The following is a 25,171-nucleotide window of genomic DNA, read 5'->3' on the forward strand; positions in this document are numbered from 1 at the left end:
TTAATAAATAAATATATATTTATTTATAAAGAAATGTAATTTATTTCATTTTATAACTTTAACAAATTTATCACAATCACTAACTCACATTTACTGGCGTTATATTCTCTTTCAAATTTTTGCATTAATGATTCCCCTTCAAAACCATTGAAAATAACTTAAGTAAATTTTTCTGTTTACTTAAACTATTATTATTTTCAATGAGATTCAGATAAATTCTGAAAATGAAAATTGCGATTATAAAAACTAAGCAAAATATTCATTAAAAGCACTACTTTCTCTAAAATTAAAATTTTTTAGTAAAAATTTATAATTTTTTAAATAGATCCTATTAGTATTCATTTATAGATTTAGATAAATAACATAAATAGTTTATACAAATATAAAATTAGATATCAATAAAAGCGTATTATATGCGTTAATTATTTTAAATTAACAGAAATATAAATTATATAAATTCTCATATTTGTTTTTTCATAAAATATCTTTAATGATTATATTTAAAGATCTTTATTAAAACTCTGATTATTATTCATATCTTAAATCTTTATTAACTCTAAAATAAGTTTTTACCATATTTCCTAAATATTAATTTATAAAATAGAGTCTATTGGAAATATCCATTTTAAAATTCATATCATATGTATTTTTTTTCTGAAATTTAATAAAAAATGCTTGTGGATTTTTTATTTTCATCTAGAAATATCATTACTTTCTTGTATTTTCATTCATTTTTAATCAATTTTTTTACTTTAAATTATTTATTTTATTTTTTGTGTTTTTGTACTCTAAAAATATTAGTTAAGTTTATATAAAGATTTAGTCAGATGAAAGTAAAAAATTAATTAATTTCAAAATAAAATATAAAATGAATTATTTTTTTAATTTTGCTTTAAAATATCACCAACTGTGTAGGTACACATGGTGATATTTCATTTAATTTTTATGATTTTAAGCTAATTTTACTTACACTTTCTATTTTTTTAACATCCTATTTTTATAATATTTTGAAAAATTTTTTAGAGATTAATTAATGCTTTTTCTCAAATTTTGAGCATAAAAATTTTTTTCTGAGAGTGAAAAATTTCTTTTTACACATTTTAATATTAAATTTTATGAAGTATTTATAAAAACGAGCTTTAATCTAAGAGGATTTATAGTAATTAAATATTTTAATTAACTTCATTTTAAATAATTTATTAATTTATTCTAATTCGCCTTAAAAATAAATTGAAATTAATTATTTAGTTAATTTAATACTAATATTTGTTCAAAAATATTAAAAAATGAATTATTGATGAATTATTTTAAATTATAAATTAATAAAAAGCGGATAGATTTCTTTAAAAGATCAAAAATAGATTTTAATTATTTACAGAATTTATACATATTCCTTATATTTTATTTAATACTTAGAATGATTAATGTATTGTATTAATTTATTTATTTATACTATTTTTCATATGAATTTCTTTTGAATCTTCTTTTGTGCCAATGAATTGTGTAATTTTAAAGCTTAAGTGAGTTCTTCTGTTAAATGTTTTAAATTAGCTAAATCAGTTTCTAAAATGTGCCCTTCTATTTTTCCATCTTTTATGTATTTAAAAAATATTATAGTTTATTTATTTATGCACTAAAATTTACTATTTAACAAATCAAGCTGCATTAATATTTTTGGTTTAGTCTCACTTTCATTTGTCCTTGAAGAAACCTTTAAATTTGTTAAAATTAAAATTATTTAATTTTAAAAGGCTTTCTAATCATAAATTTTATTATAATTCTCACTTATAAGTCAAATCTCCATCTTAAATTTGCATATTCAGGTTCATTGTCTCTTTCCAGCAGTCCTAGTGCTTTTCTTAAATGCTTTTCAGATTCTTTCATTTTCTAAATAGTTTACATAATTATTTATTATTTAACGATATATTGATTGATTGCAAAAGCTTTACCTGCAAAAATAAAAGCTTTTTATCTTTGTTTAACTAAATCATTTCTAAGTGAGCTTTGAATTCCCTTTCACCTGCATTAAATTTAGCAAAAAAAGAAACTAACTTGAGCAAAACAGGGAAGATTTGATTTGCGCTTTCCTCCTCAATTTCCAAAATTTCTACACAATTTTTTATTTTATATTCATTATTACATTTGAAAAGCTTAACGATTGATTAAATCATCTAAAGTTATTAATTTACCATTTAATCTAGTTGTTGTATCACTTTTTGCTATATAACTAATAGTATAATTTAATGATTTTTCAAAACCTATTTGTAAAATAAATATTTTTGGCTTAAATAACTTTCATTTAAAATGAAATATTTAACAAAAAAAATTACCATCAAAATCTAAAGCTTCTACTACTTATAACTCTTCTAAAAATTATGAATTTACAATCATTTTAACTATGTTGCTATAAAAATAATAAATAAAAACTTCTAATAATATCTATCTATCTTCTTTTAGATCTATTAAAAATACAATAATCTTATCTAATATTAATATAAATTTTTGAAAGATATAGTCAATACGAAAGTAATATATTTATTTCTTATTTCTTTTATTGATTTTATTATTGGTTGATATTTTTGTTTGATCAAAGATATACGGATCAATCAATCAATTAATAGCTTAGCTCTATTTTTTATATTTAGAAATTTAATTGACTTAGCATTTTATAAAAATATTTAAGAAAACATTTTTTATTCATAATTAAAAATTTTTAATTACTCCAAACAAAAGTGTGAGCATTTATTTTTTCTATCAAACAACAAAAAAAAGGTATTCTAATTAAAAGAATTACAAAATACTTTTTGATCTTTTTGTAAATATTTAAAAGATGTTTAAATTCTTGTATGTAGCAATTAAAATAACGTGCTGGCTGATTTTAGTAGCAAATAAAAATATATTTTATAAAGCTTATGACCAACAAATTAGTTTAAATAGATTCAATTTGTTACTTGTTATTTTATTAAAAAAGCAATTGAAACTTAAGTAAATCTGAAATTAAATTTAATTGCATAAATAAGTAAATAAATTCATTAAGTCTATAGATAAAGTATAATAAAAAAAGTAAGTAAAGTTAAATCAAAAGGATATAAGCAATTAGTGAAATATGATGACATCTGGGTTTCTGATGAAATTAGATTAAGACTGCGTTTTTTTATAAAAAGTTTAAAACCAGTAAAATTATCATGGAACAATTTAAGTAAAAAATACCTCCAATTTTCTAATTGCAATAAAGGTTAAATCAAATAATCCTTCGTAATATATAGTAGCTCCCTCATAGGTGATTCTTAATCCTAATCAGAAAGCATAATTTTAATTCACTAAAAATGGATATTCTATGAGTTATATTTCTGAAAAAACAGATAAATTTTAATTTATTGCTATCACAATAGAGCCTTCTGCGGTACATGTTTTCAATAATTAGCCTCGAGTAGATGAAAAACTATTCAACTAAAAGGATAAAATAAACCAAAAGATTGTTATACCAGTAAAATTTGATGGCGAATATAACCTAAATACATAAAGTGCTTCTAGATTAAATACTTAGATTAGCGAATCATCCAAAAAAAAGTCACCCACTTTAAGCTACGACTTTTAAAGGAATTCTGCATCAATAAAAAAAATAACATAGCTTTAGTTATTAACAAATGGAAGTCTCACTGATATGAAATATGGATAAAAGTAAAGTCTTCAGTAGAGTTAATCATCAACTAAACATCCAGGAAGCCCTTAATTTCCTAAATAGTTTAATGTTGATAAAGAAAAAGAGTTTAAACTGAAATATGAAAAAATTATATAGCAAGTTCACGAATATGAAAAAAACTTTTAATAACTAGATCAAGAAATTAAAATAGCAAAAAATGAAAAAGAAAAATGGAATTAAATATAAAATGCTTCTAAACATAAAAAAAAATCTTCTGAAGGTTATGAATCTTGGCAAGTCTTACTTGTAATTTTAGTTTCTATGTTTTTAGGAATTTTATCGGCCAAATGAGAGCCAAAAAAATAATAATAATAAATCTATTTTTATCATCATATTGATTTCTTTTTACAAGAGCTACTAAATAAATAAATAATCTTTATAGTAAAGGATAAATAATATAGAACATCATCTTAGTACCTGCAGTATTTAGTAGCTATAAACTGCTTTTTATTCTAAATAGATAAATAAATGTATATAATTCAATCTTGCAAATTTAACAAAAATGTTATGAATTAAACAATAAATACAAAGGCCTTTCTTCATTCATAGCTATCAATGATAATCTTAAATTTTAAAGTGCTTCTATAGAAGATAGCTTAGATTTTGATTAGATATAAACAAAAAATAATAAATACTCTTTTTATATTGAAAATCCATCCTAAATGGTTTTGCTTATTTATTTAATTTTTATAAAATACATTTTATTTGTATTATTTATATATACTTTTTGTGTTTGTTTAATATTATTATAAATTTTGCTTATCAAAAATTAACAAAAAAATAGCTTTATTCAATTAATTTAAACTAAAAATATATATTATTCCATCATATTTATCCTTCAATTTAAATAACAAATTATCCTCCATAGAGTTTTATTTATTTTTTCATATCAAAAACAAACTAATAAAACTTATTTTTAATTGAAATTATTTGATCTTTTTAGATATTCAAATACATGAAAAATCAATTATGAAATGTATTTTTAATTTCTTTGCTAAAATAAAGAGACTAATGATTGAATTAAATTAGTATAACATAAAATTAATTAATGGCCTCCCTTTTAAATATATAAAATTTATTTGAAAATTAATTATAGAATTTTTGGAGAAAGTTTTGTATCTTAAAAAATTTTATATAAGCTAATAAGAAGATTCATAGTTTTTAGATTTCATAAAAATTGAAATGAATAGAAATATTTTAAATAAAAATTTATGTTGTATGAGATAGATTTAATCTAAGATAGCAATTCATAGATAAATTATTCTCATAAGCTTGATTAAATTAACTAAATGCTTTTTTTATTTATATAAACTTAATAAAATATTTATAATTTATACAAAGACAACCAATCAAAAATTTAATATGTTTTTAATTTTCTTAATTATGATTATTAAATTAGTAAGATGAAAAGAAAATTACAAATATTTTTAAATGATATAATCATTAAAAAAATACATTAATAAACCACATAAAAACGAATATTTTTTGGTTTAGATGATATATTAGTGAGTAAGTATTTGCTTAGAAAAAAATTTTTATTTCAGAAATAGGATTTTTAATGACAATTATTGATTTATTTTTAGATTAATTTGTGGTAAAATTGATGCAGAATTAAAATCATTCAAATTTAATCTATTAAATGCTATTAAATCCCTATTAACACCCAATTAGAAAAAATATTATGACGGAAAAGTAATTATTTGAGAAAGATAATTCAAGTTTATTTAATTAATTCAATTTGAAAAAATTTAATTTTTTTATTGCAATAGTCTGTCTTTTCGCTTGTAATGGAGTTAAAATTTTTGGTGTTAAAACTGATGTCAAAATTCATACTGATAAATCAAATGAAAACTATTTTTAGAATATTCTTTCTATTTTACATTTAGTAAAGTAGACAATTAATAAATATTTATTAATATTTAATCACTGCTGTTATAGATATTTATTTAGCTCTTGCTCACTATTTTAATAACATTAATGAAGACTAATTTTAGAAATGAAATTATCTATATTCTAAAGAAATTAATAGCTGTGAATTTATAATTTAGAATATAATTATAGTAGTAAAATCAAATTGAATATTTTTTAATTCTACTTTAATAAACACTTTCATCTATCTTTATTTCTAAGGAGATTTACTCTCAAAAATATTTGAATAATCTTAATAATTTATAAGTTGATTCGGATCACTATTGCTACAAAACAGTATTGAAAGTATATCAACTAGTTTTATAGTGCTTATAAAAGGTTTTAGTATAAAATATATTTAAAAAATGTTCATATTAGCTGAGAGTTTTAATATAAAGTAAGTAACATACTAATATATAATTGTTGTATATGTATGCATAAATTTAATAATGAATTATATATTATAGTATATATTAATCAGATATATTAAAGTAAGTTTTAGAAGTATTTTCTAGTTGTTAAATTTAGAAAGAAATTTTGGTTATTATTTAAATATCATTATTTATATAAAATTAAAGTTGTTTGTTTTGATTTTTAAATCAATTGTTTTTTGTTAAAATTATATTGAAAGAAGATGTATTTATGTTTTATAATACGATTAGTAAATGCTTCAATCGTCTTTAACTATATTTTATATAAATAATTTAGCATTTTTTGTTTAGTTGTTAGCTCAAAGTATGATTGTAACTTCATTTTTATCATGAATTTTCTTTTTTCTCATATCAGCAAGCAAGTTACGCATCTTTAAGTTCAACTTCTTAGCTTCACTGCAGTCACTTTGGTAGATATAATAACCATCTGTATAGGCCAAGCCAGGTTCAGCAGGGTTAAGGTCAAGATATTCTTCGTGAGGGCAGTCACCACATTTCTTTTCAAGGTGTTGCTTCATTTAGTTGAGTATTTCTTCTTTGGCTCTAAGGTAATCCATTTATTTAATATGAGAAGTTTGTTAACTTATTTGAAACGATGTATTTAGGGTTTATTTGTTGAAACTCAGATGAGTTATATATAATATAATTATTTTTAATTTTTTTTAAGCTGATTTTTTAGCTTTTTTATAGTTTTTTTATTTTTTGTAAGATTTATTATTTATTTGTTTATAAGAAATCAGCTATTAATAGTTTTCTGCTTTAAATAGTCGGCAGAGCTTCTAAAGAATTTATTAATATGGTGAATATCATTAAATTAATTACTTTTTTTTGTTAGTGTTATTAATTAACAATTATGTCAGACCTATTAATTCGTCACTATTTATTTTTCTTTATTACGCAATTCTTGACTTAAATTTAATTACAAATATAATCATCGTTTTTTATAATTTAAAAATCCGCTAATTAATTAATTTCTTGATATATTTTTATTACTACTTTCTTAATCTTTTTTCTCCTTTCTTATTAATAATTAATTACTTTCATTCTTCTACAAAAAGTAGTAAAACAAATTCAAATTTGTGATTTCCACTCAATTATATATTTATTTTCAAAGACTTGTTGTACGTTTTTTGCAATAAACAAAAACTATTTTTGAATTTCATTGAAATAATTAAAATTATCTAAAAAATATTAATGCTTGAATAAAATATCTTTATTCATGTATTTAATTGTTTAATATTTAAGATAATTAATTTACACTTGAATTTCATTAAATTTAACGTTAAATAATTGGATAATTTTCAAAAAAAAAATTTTATTTATTTGTAATCAAATGATAATCAAGTTAAATAACGTAAATTTGATATTTTATAAAGAGAATTTAAGCATCAAATGCATTTCAATCAATAAAATACACAAAACATCAATATTTAAATATAGAAGAGTAGTTAATTTTATTAACAATTTGTAACAAATATATTTATGTCTTAGAGATAGCTGCTGTCTTTATGTCTAAATAATTTTAGTTTAATATTCATATGTATATATATAATTCTCGTTTAAACTAAAAATTAAGCAGATATTTATTTGTTATAATTTCAAATTAGAGCAGTTCTCTATTTATTATTATAATTAGGTTGTAAATAAATATTCATTTAGTCGTCAGAGTATCTTTAGCATCATAGGTGAGCTGTTGAGTTTATTCTATTTTGTATTATTTATTTAAAAAATTTAGAATTATAGGAAGGTAAGATAAATGCATGTATGCATGCATCACTGGTAATAAATAATTGATGATGAAAATATAGTGAATGAAAATATTAATGATGATATCATAAATTAAATTAAAAAATATATGTATTGGAAGTAATTAAAAAGCAATATCACTGATTAATAATTATAGTCTATTTCTTTTGATTTTCACTTAACTGTAATAAATTATATTCAAGTGACAAAAAAAGCTGCATAATTTGGGGCAAAACTTATAATTATGAGCTAAAATATGTAATTTTTAATTAAATAAAGCCATAAATTGCATCATTATAATACTGAACTAACTTTCCAATGATATAAAATTTTATATAACAGGGTAGAAATTGTTAAAACAAATAAATTGCAATCAAAGAATTATTTGTTTTATTTGTTTACATTGACATAGTAATCAATCTGTCTAACTAACTAACTAGCCAAATATCTATCTATCTTCTTTTTGAAGAAAGTTTAAAAGTTAAATATTTAGAAATTTCTTTTAGAAATATCTTGACAAAAAATAATTTATTTGTAATGCAATCATTGATTGATTAATTTATTAATATTCCATGTTTTTTAAAGTTAATAAGGGGGGTTTTGATGATATTTAAATTATATGATATGTAATCAGATTTATTAAACTAGCGAATCATTTGTTAACTTATTAATTAATTAAAACAATTTAACATAATTTATCTAGAGATGACTAATTATCAAGAAATTCATACCTATTACCAATTTAAATATTTCTGATTACTTTCTAATGCTCTAAATTTGGCCTAATAGTTTTTAATTCTCCTAACTATTAGCCTAAAATGAATTCTTATATAATGTAGATAAATAAATAGGAGAAAGGCAAAAATAAATTAGACTCATATTAATCTAATTGTTTATCTACTTTGTTGCTAAAAATGGATTTTGATAGTTCATCAAAAAAAGTAAAATCTCTTCAGTAAAATTAAATAATTAGCTATTACCATCAAAGCTACTTGTATCTTGTTCAGTCAATTCTATCCTAGAGAGTCGCTCATGAGTTCCTTTATTGCTTTATTGAGTAATATATTCTTTGATTCTATTATTTCGCTTTTTGAAATCATTATCATGATCTAAATTTTCTACATTTCTGTATTAATTTGTAATCATTCGCTCAACTTACTAATTTTGTTAGGTATTTATTGGTAAATCAAATATGATAAGTAGTTTGTGGGTAAAAATAAATTTCTTTTAAAACAAAACAAAATAATTTAAAAAATATATCTTTATTTTAAATTTCACAAGGACCTTCTAAAGTTACTTCTTATTTCAAAAAATTTTAAGTTAAATTACTTCGCTATCTACTTAGGTTAGGTTCTCCAACATGTGTTTGAGTATTTCACTTATTAACTTTGGTATATCAGACTTTTTATACTTTTATTAATAGAATCTTATTTTTTCATTTGATATTCCAAGAACCTAATTTTAAAATTATTGAATTGTCATAAATAAATTAGAAATCTAAAACAAATGTTAATTTCATCGAAAATGATTATAAAAAATGAAAATTTTTATTTTTTTCATTTTATATTTTAAAATATTTTTTAATATGACAAAATAAATAATAATATTTTTAGATTGAACAAATGTTTTATTCATATATGAACAAAGTTTGATTATGTTTTAATTGCGTATTTTATATTTAGCAAATAAAAATATTAAAAGTGATTTAAAAATTGTTTGTCTGTAATAGTGTAAACCAATTTTGGAAAAAATAATGAAATTAGCTTCTATGATTAAAGATCTAGCAAATGTATTTGTTTGAATGAATACTTTTATAATTAATTAATTAATTAATTAATTTAGTTATAATAGTTATAAAAATGTAATACTTATAATAGTTATTATAAATATAACAACAGTAAATAATTAGAATTGCTGCTGTAACAATTATAAGAAATCTTTTATAAAAAAAATTTATTAATAATAAATCCTTACTCTTTCAATTTTAGCTAGATAATTTATTCCCCAATTATATATTTTTTATTCTATTAGTCTAGCATTTTCAGCTTTATTTGAAGTGTTCTAATACTTTGTAATAAGCTCATCTATCTCCAACAATGTTTGCTTATTTTCTAATCTATCTTAAGGTTATTCTGCTTTTAGATTTTATAGTTTCTCCTTTAGCTATTCATTACTTTTTTTTAAATTGTCTATCTTTTATTCATATTCTTCTATCGATATTAATAATCGACTGTAAGTGCTTTCCCTATTCAAAAATTTATGTACAATTTCACCTGCTTCACAAATACCCTTTTTAAAATATTAAATTAAAAATTTCCTACTGCATATAATATAAAAACTCTATATTTATCTATGTTAATTTTAATTCAAATGTTCGATTCAATTCTTTATAAAATTTTTAGAAAGAAGTGCTAAAATTTTTTGCTAAAATTAAATAAATATTTATTACGGTTGCTGCTTTAATTTTTTAAAAAGATTTTTCAATATTCTCATATGTACTCATTTCTTTTTCCATCTTTCTTTTGAGAAAAGTGCTTAAAAACTAGTTTACAAGAAAAAGCTATCTCCATTTTTTCTAATATAATGAATTAAAAGTAAATATTTTGTAAGATTAATTATTCAATTTAATTTATATAAAATATAATTCTACTATATTTGTATCACGCATATCTGTTTGTGCTATTTCTGCAATTTCTTACTATCTCTTAATTCTCTCATCTCTATTCTCAATAAAGGTAATTTATAATCACACCTTAACATTTTTTCAAAATAATTTACCTTTGTTTTTCCAAATCTACTTATTGCTCTATTTCTTGCTAAAACTTAGTTAGATTCAATTCTCTTTCTTATTGAATTAATTATTTATGCTTTTTGATATTTTATTTAAAGATTAATTTATTACTAAATAAAATATTTCAAAAACATATAAAATAATTAACATAAAAAAATCACCTTCTTAACTTCTTCTAAAGCAATCTAAGCTTTAACTTCTTTGAAGGAAATTTAAGATAGTTTAACATTTGCTTAATTGAGCACTGTATTACTCTAATCTAATGTATCCTTTCTTTGATTTACTTATAGCTTGAAGACTTAGTTGTCTTGCTATAAAATTAAATAATTATTATTATTAAAAACTGCAACAATAAGAAGCTAAATAAAATTATTTAAGATTTTTGTTATATTTTTTCAAGATAATTGGATTACTCTCATTCTATTAATCATATGAAGATAAGTCTTTCTATTTGATTCAACCTCCAATAACTGCTATTAAAACTTTTCATACTCTAATTGCATTTATTCATGTACCTAAAAGTAATAAATAAAATATTATAATTCAACTATATAATCTTGTTAAAACCTAATAATAAATATTAATTTTATGATCAACATATCAGAAAAGAAAGTTGTATTTTTATATTTGGGATTTATATTGAATATTAATATATCAATTTTTATTCGCTTAATTTTTAAATATTTCCAGTAAATTTTTACCTCCTCACTTCCATAAACTCCAATAGAGAGAGTTGTTTCAGTTTACTTCATAATTTCAAGCTCGTTCTATTATAAAATAATTTACAACAATTGAAATTAAGATTAAAATTTAGAAAGTTTTTACTCTCATTTTAATTATTTCTTTTTCTAATTTTGTATATTTATTGCGCAATGTATCATAAGATTATTTCAGAGACATCATATTGTTACTAACCTCAGCTTAATAATCAATTTTCTATTTTTAATAGTCAAGATATTTAATGCATATTACTAAAATAAGATGAGAAATTATATATATTTAAATGCTATTCTAAACAAATTATTAGATGCATCGATTTATGTAGAAATGAGTTAAAAATAATGAAACCTCTGAGTTTTTTAATTATTTAGATAGAAGGCTTTCTTCGTACCCCAATATGTCTTTAACATTATTTGATCTATTAATAGTTAAAATACATTTTAAATTATCTCTAAAGCAATAAATAATTATATACTAATAGTATTTATTTATAGAACGGATTGCTGATTGCTGTAAAGTAGGCATTTAACTCTAATTATTATCAATCGGATTTCTGGCAGATTGAAAATCTAACGATTTAAATTTCATGTTCTACGCTTTGCTTACATCTATTTCTAAAGATACCTAATTTAAAATAGTAAAAGCAATTCATGGAAATCGATTAACCTTTTTATAATAATTGTTTATACTGGAATTCGGGAGGTACTCATTTTTAATTTATTTGGTTACTTTACAAAACTCTTTAATCTGAAATTTTTATTTAGATAGATAGATAATAATTGTTTAGCGAAGTACAATACATTTAAATTAATATTAATAATAATATCTATCTTGTGTTGTAATATTAAATAAAAACGCATTACATCAATTTTTTTTTTTTTATAGCTGCATTTAATATACTAACACAATTATCATTAAATTTATAATAAAATGTTTTACTAAAATCAAACAGAACTTTTTCTATCATAAATAATCCTTTCAAAAAAATTATAATTTAAGAAATAAATGTAAAATGAGATATTTAAATGCTATTCTTTGAAATAATCAACAGAGTATTTATTTATTAGATTAATTTTTTGATTGAGAAAATATTAAAACATTTAGAAATCAGCAAGCAAACATTCTATATCTTTTTAAAAGATGCTTACAGAAAAATTTTTAATGAAATATTTATAGTAGCAATTTTGATTTACAAGATGCAAAAAAAAATAATTAAATCCCTTTTTAACTTGTTTTTTGTGTGTATGAATTTGATGGATTTGTTACTTTTAAAAGAATCTATAAATAATCATTGTTTATTCTTAATTAATTAATAACAGTGATTTTTTAAGCCACTTAAAATTAAATTTTCAACATAATTAATTACTATTAAAACTTATTGAGTAAATAATGAGCATAAATGATCAAAAACAGAGAAGAAGAAGATCAAATCAAAAGCAAAAAGAAATGAATTAGTATGTAAAATATATTACTAATAATAATTTTATATGACCTATTCAATATTTCTAAATAAATAATCAATTAATTAGCCCTGAAAATGAGTATTAAGTTGAATTTTAAGATGGAGAGCTCTCATAATTAGACCATTCTTCTAATATTCAAAAAGTGAATACAAATAAAGGATTACAATCAAGAATGTTTCAAAATATTTACTTTAATAGAATTTCGCTTAGAGAGTACATCACCTTAGGTAATTTGAGTTTAGCTTTTATCGCAACTATTCATAATGTGTTTGTTTTGTTTTTTATTGAAAAGTTAGACTAGATGAATTCACAAACCCGATAGTATTAAAAGATAATGAAAATATCATTTCTAATATTCGAGATGTCATCTAAAATATATTTAATGAGTTATCTTTATATGAAAACAGTCTTTTAGTGTGTAAAGATTCACTAAGAAATAAATATGTCGTTTACTTTCATAGTAATTTCATTACATTTATTTTTAAATAATCAATAATTTCAATCTAAATTCTATGTATAAAATCTTTAAAAAAATAAATTCGTTAATAATATAAAAAAGATTTATTTGAAGCTGATTAAAAATAGATTTTTTTTTTAAATATAAATTTTAATTTAAAATAGACTGTGATTTGATGCCATTTAGTTATTGCTGCAATTAACCAGTATTAGTTGTCCTTGATAAATTTGGGTCAGGTAAAGTAAAATGCTAAAATTCTCCAAATCTATGCAAGAATTAAGGAGTATTATCTCCATCTTTTAAAGTAAACTTAAATGACCCATATAGATAAAACAATAAATTTCACGAATAAGTGAGCATAAATCAGATTAACTAAAAATACTCTAAAGAGATTTCTAAAAGAGTAATAAATGGAAGCTACAAAGTGTTTAACATTTAGCAAAAAATAAAATCTAAAAATAAGGAACTCAAGAAGTTTATTGATGAAGATATTTACAAGGATAACTAAATGCATTCTATAATACCTACATCCCATAATAATTCGATAAATACAATTAATATTAAATAAATATAAAACACACTTGTTGATATATAAAATATTTCTTCATCAAATCACTAAAGTTAGTACACTCATAAACGCAACAGTTAAAGGAAAGATTATTATTAGCATTTTCTAGAGAAAATTGATATTCCATCGTTAAATGTTGATAATCTTATAAGGGAATAAAACTAAGATTCATTAAATAGCATTTCATACCTGCCTAAATTTTATATCAAAACAGATAGTTAAAATAAAGGAATTAAAATAGCATAGAGTAGTAATGTAAGTAATAATGTAAGCTATGCAGATGATTCATTTATTCCTTCAGCTCTTAAAAAAAGACTATTTACTCCAGATAAATCCAAGAGAAAAGGAAGAGAGAGTGAATGTCTACCTTAATCAAAGTTAAGCGAGTATCAAGATATTTAACCACTCAAAAACATATAAAAAACAAAAGAATTTTAAACTCTTTAAAAAATAAGATAAAGAATTTCATCGTTGACTGGTCATAGTCCTAACACTAAATTATCTGATTATGATCATTATAAACTAGATGGATATAATTATTAAATACCAGAAGCTGTTGAATATCAAAATTAAATTAATTTTAGTTAGCAGATAAAAACTCAAGCAAGTGGATCAATCTTATTTAACAAAAAGCCACTCAAAACAGAATTTGATTAATTGTAATCCTAGTCTTCAAATCATGACAAAGGATATAACCTGTTGAGCCAACCAGCAGCTTAATATTCTGAAATATCAAGTTATACAAACTAAAATGTAGAAAAACATTGTTTACAAAATATTAATGAAAATAATAATTAAGAAAATGAACAAGAAAATGAGGAAGATTTTATGACTGATAAAAAGTATAATTTTAAGCATAGTTTAACCCCTTTAACTTACAATGATTATAAAATAGTAAAAACTAAAAATTCCCCTAAATCAAGTAATAACCCTTAATAAAAGCCTTCTCTTAGCCCTTCTTCTGCTAGAAACGCTAATGACCATAATAAATTGCATGTATTTTAGAGTGTTTTAAGAAAACAGCTTAAACCTTATAAAGATATAGTCTAATAACTTGGGATAGCTCCTTAAATGCAATCAAATATTCTAGGAAATTATAAAAATTCCATTACTATGTAAAAAGGTATAATACCATCTTTACTTTGATTCTAGGTGCTAAATTAAAATAAAATTTACTTTCCTTCCATTTTATAAAATTATTTCCTGACCTTGAAAATATTTATCATTATTAAGTAAAATAAAGTTTGATAAATATATTATTTTTTTATTCATCATTAAATTAAAAATTTTCAAATACATGAAAATTGTAAGTAAAGCATTTAAAAAGTTTCATGCAAAAGCATAAAATAACAGCCGTATTCATATTAAATGGAAAATAAGAATTATAATTCAAAAATTTTTTACAAACTCTTTTAGTTTGGAATTTTATTTTAGTCAACTGAATTAATTTTTTATGTTTCATAAACTAATGTAAAAATATTTTGAGTAATTAATTTATCAATGAAAAATAATAGAAGAATAATAAAATATTAAGGTTAAAAAATATTTGTATTACTTGTTATATAAAAAATATGAATTTATTGAGTGTTAAATTTAAAGTTCAAATTATTTTTTCATAAAATAATAGAATAAAATTTTTAAAGATAATTTTTTTCTAACATAATCCAACTGAAAATGTTTAGTTTATAAAACATATTATTATATTTCACTAATTATTAAGTAAATAAATATAAATATTAAAAAATTATTAATACTATTATGAGTATTATATGAAATATTTAAATATTTATTATCAAATAAATTAACAAAATGCCAAAAATTTTATTTTAAAGATAAATTGAATTTCAAAGACTTAAATATGCTTTAATTCAATTCAAATTTAAATATGAAAAAATAAAAGCATTTAAAAAAAAAGAATGTGTTAATAAAAATTTTTTTTAAATTAAAATGATAAAACAAAAATAATTTTTTATTTTAAAAATAAAGTTTCTGTTTTTGTTAATTTAAAGAAGTCAAATTGTGGATTTTATAAAAAATTGAAATCCATATTAAAAAATATGAATTCGAATATTCAATTTTTTCTTGAAAGATAAATTTAATAAAATGTTAAATCTATAAAAATTTTCTATTTAAGATATTTATTTTATAAAAATATTATTTTATTAAATTAAATTAAAACTTTTAAATGTGTTTGATTTTTATGGAAAATCAAAAAATATGAAAAAAAAAGAGTGATTTAATATAGATTCATATATAAATTTATTTAAGTATAAACAAAATATTAAAATTTAGTAATTTTTTTAGAATATAGTTTCAGTTTGTTATAAATTTTTTTTATTCATTTAAACTTAGTTAGTTGATGAAATTATGAAAAATTTAAAATAATTTGAATCTTCTTTTTTTTGCCTTTTTAATTTTTTTGAATTTTCACCAAGATTTCACAAAGAATTATACTACTCTACGTGCCTTAGATATTTTCTTAGAGAGTTTTTAAATAATTAGATTGTCAATATTTCTATTATTATATTCAATCATAAATAAAATGTTAAAACTTATAATAAAATTAATTAATTACTTAATGCTTAATTAGAGGATTAATATATTACTCCATTATCTAATTTTATCTCCAATAACTAGAAAATCTTCTTAGTCGTTTGGGTAATTTCTATTAAAAAAATTTATTTTTTAAAATAATGAGATGAAGAATTAAATAAATTTACATCAGCCTTAAATTGAGTCTACTCAAGCTATTTATCAATGTTATTTAATCCATCATTTATATTATACCTTCTTTGTCAATATGATCCATACTATTTTTTTTTTTTTTTTAAATTATTTATTTAAAAGAATAAATCTACCTCAGTTTTATTTGAAGTTAGCATAAAACAGGACATTTTTTCAGATTTTTAAATAGATTTACTAATTGTTATGTATGTATTTCATTTTCTCTAATTTAATTTAAATAATTTATTTGTATAATTTTAATACTAAATATTATTTTTTACTTTAGCTTTAACTTAAGGTGTCTCAATTTCTCTAATAGCTATAGAGATTTAGTAAATAAAACTAAGTCATCTTAACCTAGCTTACAGAAACTAGTTTATAAATAAGGAAAAAATTAATAGCAATATTTTAACAACACATCTTTATAATTAATTACTTAAGATTTAATTTTAGACAATTTAATTGATGGCATAAGGATAAATCATTGGCAAACTACTCTAAGAATGGTTCGGAAAAATTATTTTTCCTTTTAAACATAATTAATTTTATGAAAATTGAATTTTAACATTTTACTTTAAAACCAAAGTTAATTGTTTCAAATCTGCTAACTTGCCTATATTTTTACCTACTTCTGATATTTCCTTTGAAGAGATAGAGTTATTTCTAATTATTTAAAATTATAAATTCTTTAAATTGAATAATCAATAATAATTAATTGTACCTAAAGTAGAGCTTTAGAACATCAAGATTGATAAGTTAACCTATTGAAACAGCAAAATCACTTAATCCTTCTGTGTTGTCAACACCTCTTTAGTAAATAATAAGATAATTAAAAAGGCAACTTATTTCAATAAATAAATATTACGACAAGCAGAGCTTCAGAAATTTTAAATTTCGATAGTTTTGAATATTTTAATTAAAAATTTCAAAATCTGAGTGATTTAATTTATTTGAACTTGAATAATAATTAATAAATTTTTAAATATTCTAATTAGTTCTAATTTACGATAAATAGAGGTTGAAATTCTCTAAATTTAATTTCCCAAATTTGCTCATTAAAATTTCCAGCATACTTCTATCGAAATTTGATTTGCTACATAGAAAATAATAATTAATTAAATGGTTTTTTTTGTGTTTTAGAAGATATTACTAGGCTGAGAAAAGAATTGAATTTATATTTTTATTTTCTGAAATGCACTATGCTAGCGTTTCTAAATTTTCAGAATCTATTCCTGTCTTGCTAAATTATTTTAAAATACCATAATACTTACTATTATAAATTTAAATTAATAATATTATAACCTTAAATTTAGTTAAATATTTTCTAAGTATTTTAAATTCCTGATGACCCTTCCGATTCCAACAAAAGAGTCTTTTTCAACTGGATTGTCTCTAAAAAAATTAATTTAACTATTTAAAAATTCAGAAATTTAAAAAAAACCTAATATTCAATTCTAGTCTTGTTATTTTTTGTAGCTTTTCTAAGCAAAGAAGTATGTGATTAAAGCACTTCTTATCAATGTTATTTTCACTTTTTTGTAATTAAAATTAAAAAATTTAATACTCAAAAATTCAATTATTTTATAAACCTTAAATAAAGGCAGACAATTTTTAAATTTTTGCATTCGCTAAAAGCGCTTGCTAAATCCTCTAAATCTTCAAGTCTGATTTTATATTCGCTTTTTAAAATAATTAAATTAAAAAAATTTTATTTATTTATTTAATTTACAGAATATGTATTATCAGTTATTCTAAATTATGGCATTTCCTAATTTATTGGCTAATTCTTTAAAAGTCTTCCTTCTCGTAATAGTATTTTTTTTGTCTATTTTATAAATAAATTGTTTTGTAAAATAGTATTATTGTAAAAGAATTACCTTTTATCAATTATTAAATTTCTAACATGTTAATAAACTCCTATTTATAGCTTAGAGAATGATTAAATAAAGAGGCAAACAAGAATAAATTTACTTCATCATGGTTAAACATTTTATTTTGAAAATTATTAATTTGGTCAGTGGTGTACACTTTAGGATCTTTTAAAAAGTGATTTATGTGTTTGATATTTTTTAATGCTTTGATAAATTATTTTACACAAATCGTATTCAATAAAATGAATTGAATACATGCTTTCAGGCAATTATAGAATTTCTTCTTAATGATTTAAAAGCTCTTCTTAATATAAAATGTGGTTTTAATTAAAAAAAAGCTGATCTTCAAACTAATTCTCTATCTCTTTAAAGGCTAATTTAATAAATTTATGTAATCTGTCAACTTAATCATATTCATAAGGCTATAGATCATCTTGTTCTTCTCCCATTACTTGGCTATCAATCAAAAAAATAGCTGTTTAATAGCCTTTTTGTTAATTGAAAGATTTTAAAGCCAAGAAAAAAGATCCTTCTGCTATAACACTCAAATCTGCATAGTGAGGATATTTTATTTAAATAAAATCTATATTCTTAAATGCAAATGTTTATTGATCATGCTTAACCTATGAGTTTACTGTTGAATTCTATTCTATTTCCATTTATTTTTATTTTTAAAATTCTAAACTTCAATTAAATATACTCTAAAATCTCCTTAATTAAATTGAAATTTATCAAAGTGATCTATTCTAAAAAAAATTTAATTTATCACCAATATTATTAAAACTTTAAAAAGGGGGCTGACTGAATATTTTAAAGAATAAAAATTAACTTTCTGATTTTTAATTTAAATATACTCCTTTACTAATTTTTTTTTCTTGAATTAAATTTATTAGATATTTTAAATTATATTTTCAATTTAAATAAATAATTTGGTTATTAGGATATTAATTTTTAAATAGAAGTAAAATATCCATTTCAATCAAAATAATTAAGATAATTCTAACTTAAATTTTTTCTTTTCGTTAAATACTTAATTTTTGTTCTATTTAAAAAATTTTTAATTTTTAAATGAAAAAATAAATAAAACAATAAACCATTTTCATTAATTTACTCTTAAATTAATTACTAAAAATAAATGTGTAAAATATGAAAAATATTTTATCATTTAAATTAATTTATTTGATTTTTATTAAATATTTATTTATTTCTTATTTATTGAAACCTATTTATTTTAATTATATTTTTAGCTATGAATTTTGAAGGTAATTTGTATCTTTGATATTAGGACTAATAATTTTTAGTTAAAACTGTTTATATTTTAATTAACATATAAATTTTTTGTAAAAGAAGAAAATATAAAAAAAGAATGAAATTTGCAACCTAATTATAATGTTTTAGTGAAGTTAAATGACTAAATAACTTAATTTGTTTTTTAAAATTACATTTTTTAAAAATAAAAAATAGTTTTATACAAATGAAGAAATATAAATAAATTAGTTGAAACTTTAATACTTGTAAGTTTCTTGATTTTTATTTATTTATTATGATAATAAATAAATTAACAAAAAAAAGATAGTAATCTTTTACAAAATTAGATGCACAAAAATTAGCTTAAAATAAAGAGCTTAGTCACCTTTCTTTGTACTTCTAGTAAATATATAACAAAATTTCTTTAAAAAAAATTTTTTTTTTAATGATTAGAAATATAAACAGCGAGAGTGCTCTAGACTTAGCAAGTTCTATTAATAACTTGAATAATCTTCTAAACTTACAACTAAGCCTAAAGTAAGCTAAAAAAGTAAAAAATTACCATCAGATAAATATTTTTATAAAAGATTAGGGTTTAAATAGAATTTTTTTTAATAAAACTTATTTTGCTTCATAGAAAATCTCAAAAGTTTGAAAGTTTTGAAACTAGACATTAGACTGTAAATAAATTTATTAAATCAATTAAATTGATTATTTTTAAATTTAATTCTAAATTACTTTTAAAAATATTAAATTAATTTACTTTCTAAAAATAACAAGTGAAACATAAATTTTGCATTCTATTGAAATATTCAAATAATTTACGTAATAAGTTAATCTATTGAGTAGCTTAGAAGTTCTAAAAGTTTGCTTTATGTAAATTTAATTCAGTCAAAAATTTTGATTTATTAATTTGAGTTCTATTGAATTTTTATAATAAGAGGGTATGATATTTCAGATGAACTTGTATCTAGTTTTGCAAAACAAATAGCAAAACTTAATAATTTGCAATCTATTAAACTAGATTTTTCGTAATGTTGGATTATGAATGCAAAATAATTTATTTTATTTTAATTATTAGAAAAAACTGTATTTCTAAACTTGGATTTAAATAAATAATAAGTTGCTTATATAAGTTTGCCAATCTACATTCTTTGGCTCTTATTTTTGAGTAAATTATTTAAGATTTTTACTATTCATATCTTTTTTTACCATAGAGAAAACAAAATTGCTGATGAAGGACTGCTGTCATTAAGTAGACATATCAATTAAATTCCTAATCTAGTGAAATTTAAGCTTAATCTAAAGTATTTTTTCAATTTTATAAATGCTCATTTAATTTTTAAACAAAAAAAGTAAGAATTATATATAAAATGAGAGCTTTGACGAATTAATATAATAAGTTAGTTAGTGTATTTAGCTATAAGTATTAGCGTTGAAATTCAAGTAAATCATTTAAAATAAATAACTAAACTTAAAAAAAAAATGAAAAAATAGAAAAAATTATATTCTGAAGATGAAGTAATCACACAATTAACAGTGGAACAAAATTAGTTAGTTGCAGAATTTAAGAAAGATAGATTTAGATTTTTCGTAAAATTTTTTTGAAAAAACAAAAATAAAACAATAAAAATATTATTAAAAGTGATATGATTTTTGAATCAGATGACATTACCATGCTGGCTTATATGCTTTCTCAAGCAAATGGACTGAAATAGTTACATTTATAATTCGAGTAAATTATCAACTTAAGAGGAAGTTTGTTAAAATCTATTTTCTAGTTAATCTAGCTTAAATAATTAAAGCCTTGTGGAGTTAGGATCTATACTGAAAAAATTATAAAATTTAAATTCATTTTAATTTTCTGCACTGTAAAATTAATTCAATCTTTTCAAATATAAAACTAAAAAATCTTTAAATAGTAATTCGCTGTTTACTGAAAAGGGTATTATAAGTCTTTGTGAATCTTTGTTAAATTGCTTTTCCTTAAAAATTGTGAAAATAAATATAGAGTAAGTTAAAATTTATAAAGTGTATTCCCTTTTACCTAGGTCCTCGGCTTTCCTGTAAGATACAAAGAAATTTAAAATATATTCCAAAAAATTAAAAATAATATTGCTTCTATTTATCTAGCATAAAATATACAGTTAAAACCTACTAAATTTAATTAACAATAATTTAAAAGGTTAAAAATTTTAAATATTTTATATTTATTTATTGATCATTATTTAGGAGCCATAATGTTTAAGAGCTTTTCGTAAAGTTATACAAACTTTTGAGCTAAAGGTTTTAATGGTCCAGGAGCAACATTTACTACAGAATACTTGAACTCAGATTAGGCTTATCTCATTGAGGCAATAGTTTTATCTTTTACTGAAATGAACTAGAACATTAAAAGAATATTCAAAATAGAAGTTATGCCGAAGAAGGCACCAACAATAGTATAAAAGAACAAGTAAATTTCAATTTTGTTTTTAGCATTAATTAAATAGCTTCTATTTGTCTTAACAAAAGTTATCGCATCTTTGAATTTAGGATTATTTTAGAGTGAAGGAATTAAATTGGGTTAGGTAGAAATAAATTCACATAAACCGCTAAGGAATTGAATGTAAATTGGCAAATAAAAAACAAAAGAGTTTCTACTATGAGGCATAGCAAGAGTGAAAATAATATTATGGAAGAACTCACTGCTGACTGCTAGTATAAGATATTGAGTGTTGAATTTGATCATACCTTTGTTTCTTATTACTGCTAAAACTGATGCTAAGATGATCATTATCTTTACTATCCAAGGATTTAAAAATATGGAGCAAGGAAAAACCAATCCCTTTAAGATATTTTCAATTAAGTAAAGCTTGGGGTTTTTGTATGGAGTTGCCTAGGGCATTTAAGCTTGTTCTTATCCACCTGCGTTATTTGTAGCGTTTTCAGGTTCCTTGTATTCAACATCGAATGAAGGATCAACATTCTTTTTATACCATTTTCTTTTAAACTTTTCTACTTAATTGTATGCAGGGACAGGTAGCAAGTCGTCATAGTACTTTTACCATTCTTTGCTACTCTTAAAATCGAATGCTTTATATTTAGCAAATGCTTCAGCCATCTTTAAATTTATTTATAATTCCTACTTGCTAATAATTAATTTATAAGATATTTTTAAATTAAAAATCTTTTTCTTAATTATAATTTCTTCTTTTATTTTAAGTTGAGTTGAAATTTATATATACAAATATTGATAAATAGATAAATAGACTCTTCTTTTTTTCTTTATTTTAAATTTAATTGCTTTCGAAAAGGATGTCATTCAATTATAATTTAGTTTAATTAGTCTGTTTACTTGATTTTAGCTGCTCTCAATCCCTTTATAGGAATGGAAATTTACGTGGAATATAGGCATCTTCTCATCATTCTAAATTGTTGTTAATTACAATTCTAAAATTGCTTTTTATTTAATAATACAAGTATAGTTGATGTTTGCTTATTCAAATTTAAACTAATCTTCTAAATTCTAGAAATGCTTTTATTGTTCATTAAAAATTTTCAAATATTTTAATTTATTTTTATAATTTTATAAATTAATTTTCATTTTTTATGCTTTTAATAAAAATATTTTATTTTTTTTAATTTAAAATGATTGGATTTGTTTTATTTTTCTCACTTTTTCCTTAGAAATTGAGTTGATATAATAACCAAAGGGTTTGAATAACTTTTGATCAATTATTATTATTTTTTAAAATCCAGATTTTAAAAAATAATAATAATGAAATAAAATAAAACAAAAAAAATGATTATGAATTAATTAAATTATAATTTTTTAAATACTATTTAAAAAAATTTTTTTAATTTCCTATTTTTCTATATAAATATAATTAATCATAATCAAAGTGTTTATTGAAGATAAAAAAGTAGTTTTTAAATGAAAAATAAAATTATTAGAAATCTAGATATTTATTTATTTGATTTGCTTTGTATTTATTTATATTTTGAGTAATAATACAATTAATATTTTAAAACATTTTATTTTTTTAGATTGTTTGATATCTAATATAATTTTTTTAATAAAATAATTTTTAAACTGATAAATAGGTTGTTAAAATAAACTATTAAATAGAATTTAATGAATGCTTTAAAAAATTTTAAGGAATTTCAAATATTTAAACAAAAATTTGTAAACTAATTTTAAAAATCTTAAGCAATATTAAATTAAGCACTTGAATTTAGTTTATCTAGTAATTAAAAAAACATTTTTTCTAGTAATATTTTATCATTTTCACCCTTTCAAAATCTAATGCTTGTCTTAATAAATCAACCTATTTTTTTTTTACTTTTAACTTCTTTTCAACAATTTGTCTGAAATAATTAGTGCTTATTATTAAAAAAATTAATTTTATTGTATATAATAAAAGAAAAAAACGCTTTTTATCAAAATTAAACATATTTTAATTTTGTCAATCTTTATTTACATTTTTTTAATCAAGCATCTTTAATTTACCTGACTAAATTTTTGCCAAAATAAATTAATTATTATTCTTAAATTTTTAATTTTTCTCTAAATTGATATTAATTAATTTAATTAATAACTAAAACGAATATAAATAATAAATTGGCGCAATAATCTATATTTTTTATTTTGATTTATATGTTTCATGCTAAACTTAATCCAAAAAATTAAAAAATTTAACCAAATAGATTAAATTTTACTTTAACAACTATTAATAAGTTAATATATAACTTGAAATTGTTTTGAATAAATATTTAATTGAAAAAGAAAACAATCTTAAAATATAGATTATGAATCCGAGTCTTTAATAGTATTTATAAAAGCTTTAATTAAGTGATTTTTTTCATTATTTTGTATGTATTAATAGAAAGATTAGTTAAGAAATCTTACTTACTTCTTATTTTCAATAAATTTAAAAGTATAAAAAATCAAGTCTTTTCATCCAATTATCATATGATCTATTTTCGCTCGATCTAATCGATTAACTTTCAGAATCAAGCTTTCAAACTTTATAAAAAAAATAATAAATTTTATTATTATCAAAAAATTTTTAGTGATTCTTTCAAAATCATATTTTCAATTTATTTTTTGAAATCACTTTTATGTTATCTTGAACTTGTTTAGTTTAATTCTAAATTCTAAAAGAATTTTTCAATTAGATAAACTTGCATTATTAATATTAAAAAAATAAATCCTTCTATTTATTAAACTAGTTTAATGATAAGAAAATTTAATAGTTTAAGTCATTAATGAACACATCTAAAAAATTTTAAATAAATGATAAAAATTGTAAAAATTATGATATTAGAGAACTCTATTATAATTAGAAAACTATGAATAATTATCATTAATTAATTAAGAAAGAATCTGATCAATCAAAAGATTTAAAATATGAATATCAAAAATTAAATAAAAATATTTATTAATTTTTTAACAATATTTTTATTTTGCTAAAAAAATAAAATGAAAAAAATATTTTATGAAAATTCAAAGATTAATTATTTTTATATTTTATATTTTAATGAATTTAATGAGTGACT

At 20.1% G+C, this 25,171-nt stretch overlaps 7 protein-coding genes across 7 annotated transcripts; 3 read left to right on the plus strand and 4 right to left on the minus strand. All coding sequences in view use genetic code 6, as the record gives it.

The window, feature by feature from the left end:
* Positions 1–1,182: 1,182 nt before the first annotated feature.
* Positions 1,183–2,391, minus strand: TTHERM_00091570 (HCaRG protein; the record flags this gene model as incomplete). Its single annotated transcript, XM_001012809.3, has 5 exons — positions 1,183–1,590; positions 1,645–1,887; positions 1,950–2,107; positions 2,190–2,258; positions 2,331–2,391. 5 exons carry the CDS (start codon positions 2,389–2,391, stop codon positions 1,183–1,185), a joined length of 939 nt encoding a protein of 312 aa, XP_001012809.3.
* Positions 2,392–3,106: 715 nt separating this feature from the next.
* On the plus strand, positions 3,107–3,994 carry TTHERM_00091560 (MSP (major sperm protein) domain protein; the record flags this gene model as incomplete). The annotated part of the gene is made up of 1 exon (XM_001012808.1): positions 3,107–3,994. One exon carries the CDS (start codon positions 3,107–3,109, stop codon positions 3,992–3,994), a length of 888 nt encoding a protein of 295 aa, XP_001012808.1.
* Positions 3,995–6,543: 2,549 nt separating this feature from the next.
* TTHERM_000091539 (hypothetical protein) lies at positions 6,544–6,852 on the minus strand (the record flags this gene model as incomplete). Its single annotated transcript, XM_012796735.1, has 1 exon — positions 6,544–6,852. The coding sequence occupies one exon, from the start codon at positions 6,850–6,852 to the stop codon at positions 6,544–6,546; it is 309 nt and encodes a 102-aa protein (XP_012652189.1).
* Positions 6,853–7,383: 531 nt separating this feature from the next.
* Positions 7,384–12,091, minus strand: TTHERM_00091540 (hypothetical protein). Its single transcript, XM_001012806.2, has 14 exons — positions 11,989–12,091; positions 11,775–11,923; positions 11,648–11,717; positions 11,405–11,515; positions 11,281–11,346; positions 10,993–11,094; positions 10,741–10,890; positions 10,567–10,655; positions 10,439–10,508; positions 10,238–10,363; positions 9,763–10,077; positions 9,118–9,243; positions 8,769–8,946; positions 7,384–7,746 (listed from the first exon to the last, which is right to left on the minus strand). The coding sequence occupies exons 1-14, from the start codon at positions 12,007–12,009 to the stop codon at positions 7,694–7,696; spliced, it is 1,626 nt and encodes a 541-aa protein (XP_001012806.2). The 5' UTR covers positions 12,010–12,091; the 3' UTR covers positions 7,384–7,693.
* A 597-nt stretch (positions 12,092–12,688) lies between these two features.
* On the plus strand, positions 12,689–14,933 carry TTHERM_00091530 (hypothetical protein; the record flags this gene model as incomplete). The annotated part of the gene is made up of 4 exons (XM_001012805.2): positions 12,689–12,753; positions 12,829–12,989; positions 13,055–13,222; positions 13,384–14,933. The coding sequence occupies 4 exons, from the start codon at positions 12,689–12,691 to the stop codon at positions 14,931–14,933; spliced, it is 1,944 nt and encodes a 647-aa protein (XP_001012805.2).
* A 1,281-nt stretch (positions 14,934–16,214) lies between these two features.
* TTHERM_00091520 (hypothetical protein) lies at positions 16,215–19,041 on the minus strand (the record flags this gene model as incomplete). The annotated part of the gene is made up of 18 exons (XM_001012804.2): positions 16,215–16,302; positions 16,363–16,452; positions 16,508–16,597; positions 16,646–16,735; positions 16,793–16,882; positions 16,948–17,037; positions 17,085–17,174; positions 17,233–17,319; positions 17,377–17,466; positions 17,518–17,604; positions 17,662–17,751; positions 17,814–17,903; positions 17,953–18,042; positions 18,101–18,190; positions 18,241–18,336; positions 18,389–18,438; positions 18,483–18,547; positions 18,606–19,041. 18 exons carry the CDS (start codon positions 19,039–19,041, stop codon positions 16,215–16,217), a joined length of 1,899 nt encoding a protein of 632 aa, XP_001012804.2.
* Positions 19,042–21,146: 2,105 nt separating this feature from the next.
* TTHERM_000091489 (hypothetical protein) lies at positions 21,147–21,958 on the plus strand (the record flags this gene model as incomplete). Its single annotated transcript, XM_012796736.1, has 4 exons — positions 21,147–21,223; positions 21,276–21,365; positions 21,412–21,501; positions 21,553–21,958. 4 exons carry the CDS (start codon positions 21,147–21,149, stop codon positions 21,956–21,958), a joined length of 663 nt encoding a protein of 220 aa, XP_012652190.1.
* Positions 21,959–25,171: the final 3,213 nt, after the last annotated feature.

Source organism: Tetrahymena thermophila (assembly GCF_000189635.1).
Source record: "Tetrahymena thermophila SB210 genomic scaffold scf_8254697, whole genome shotgun sequence".
Classification (NCBI taxonomy): domain Eukaryota; phylum Ciliophora; class Oligohymenophorea; order Hymenostomatida; family Tetrahymenidae; genus Tetrahymena; species Tetrahymena thermophila.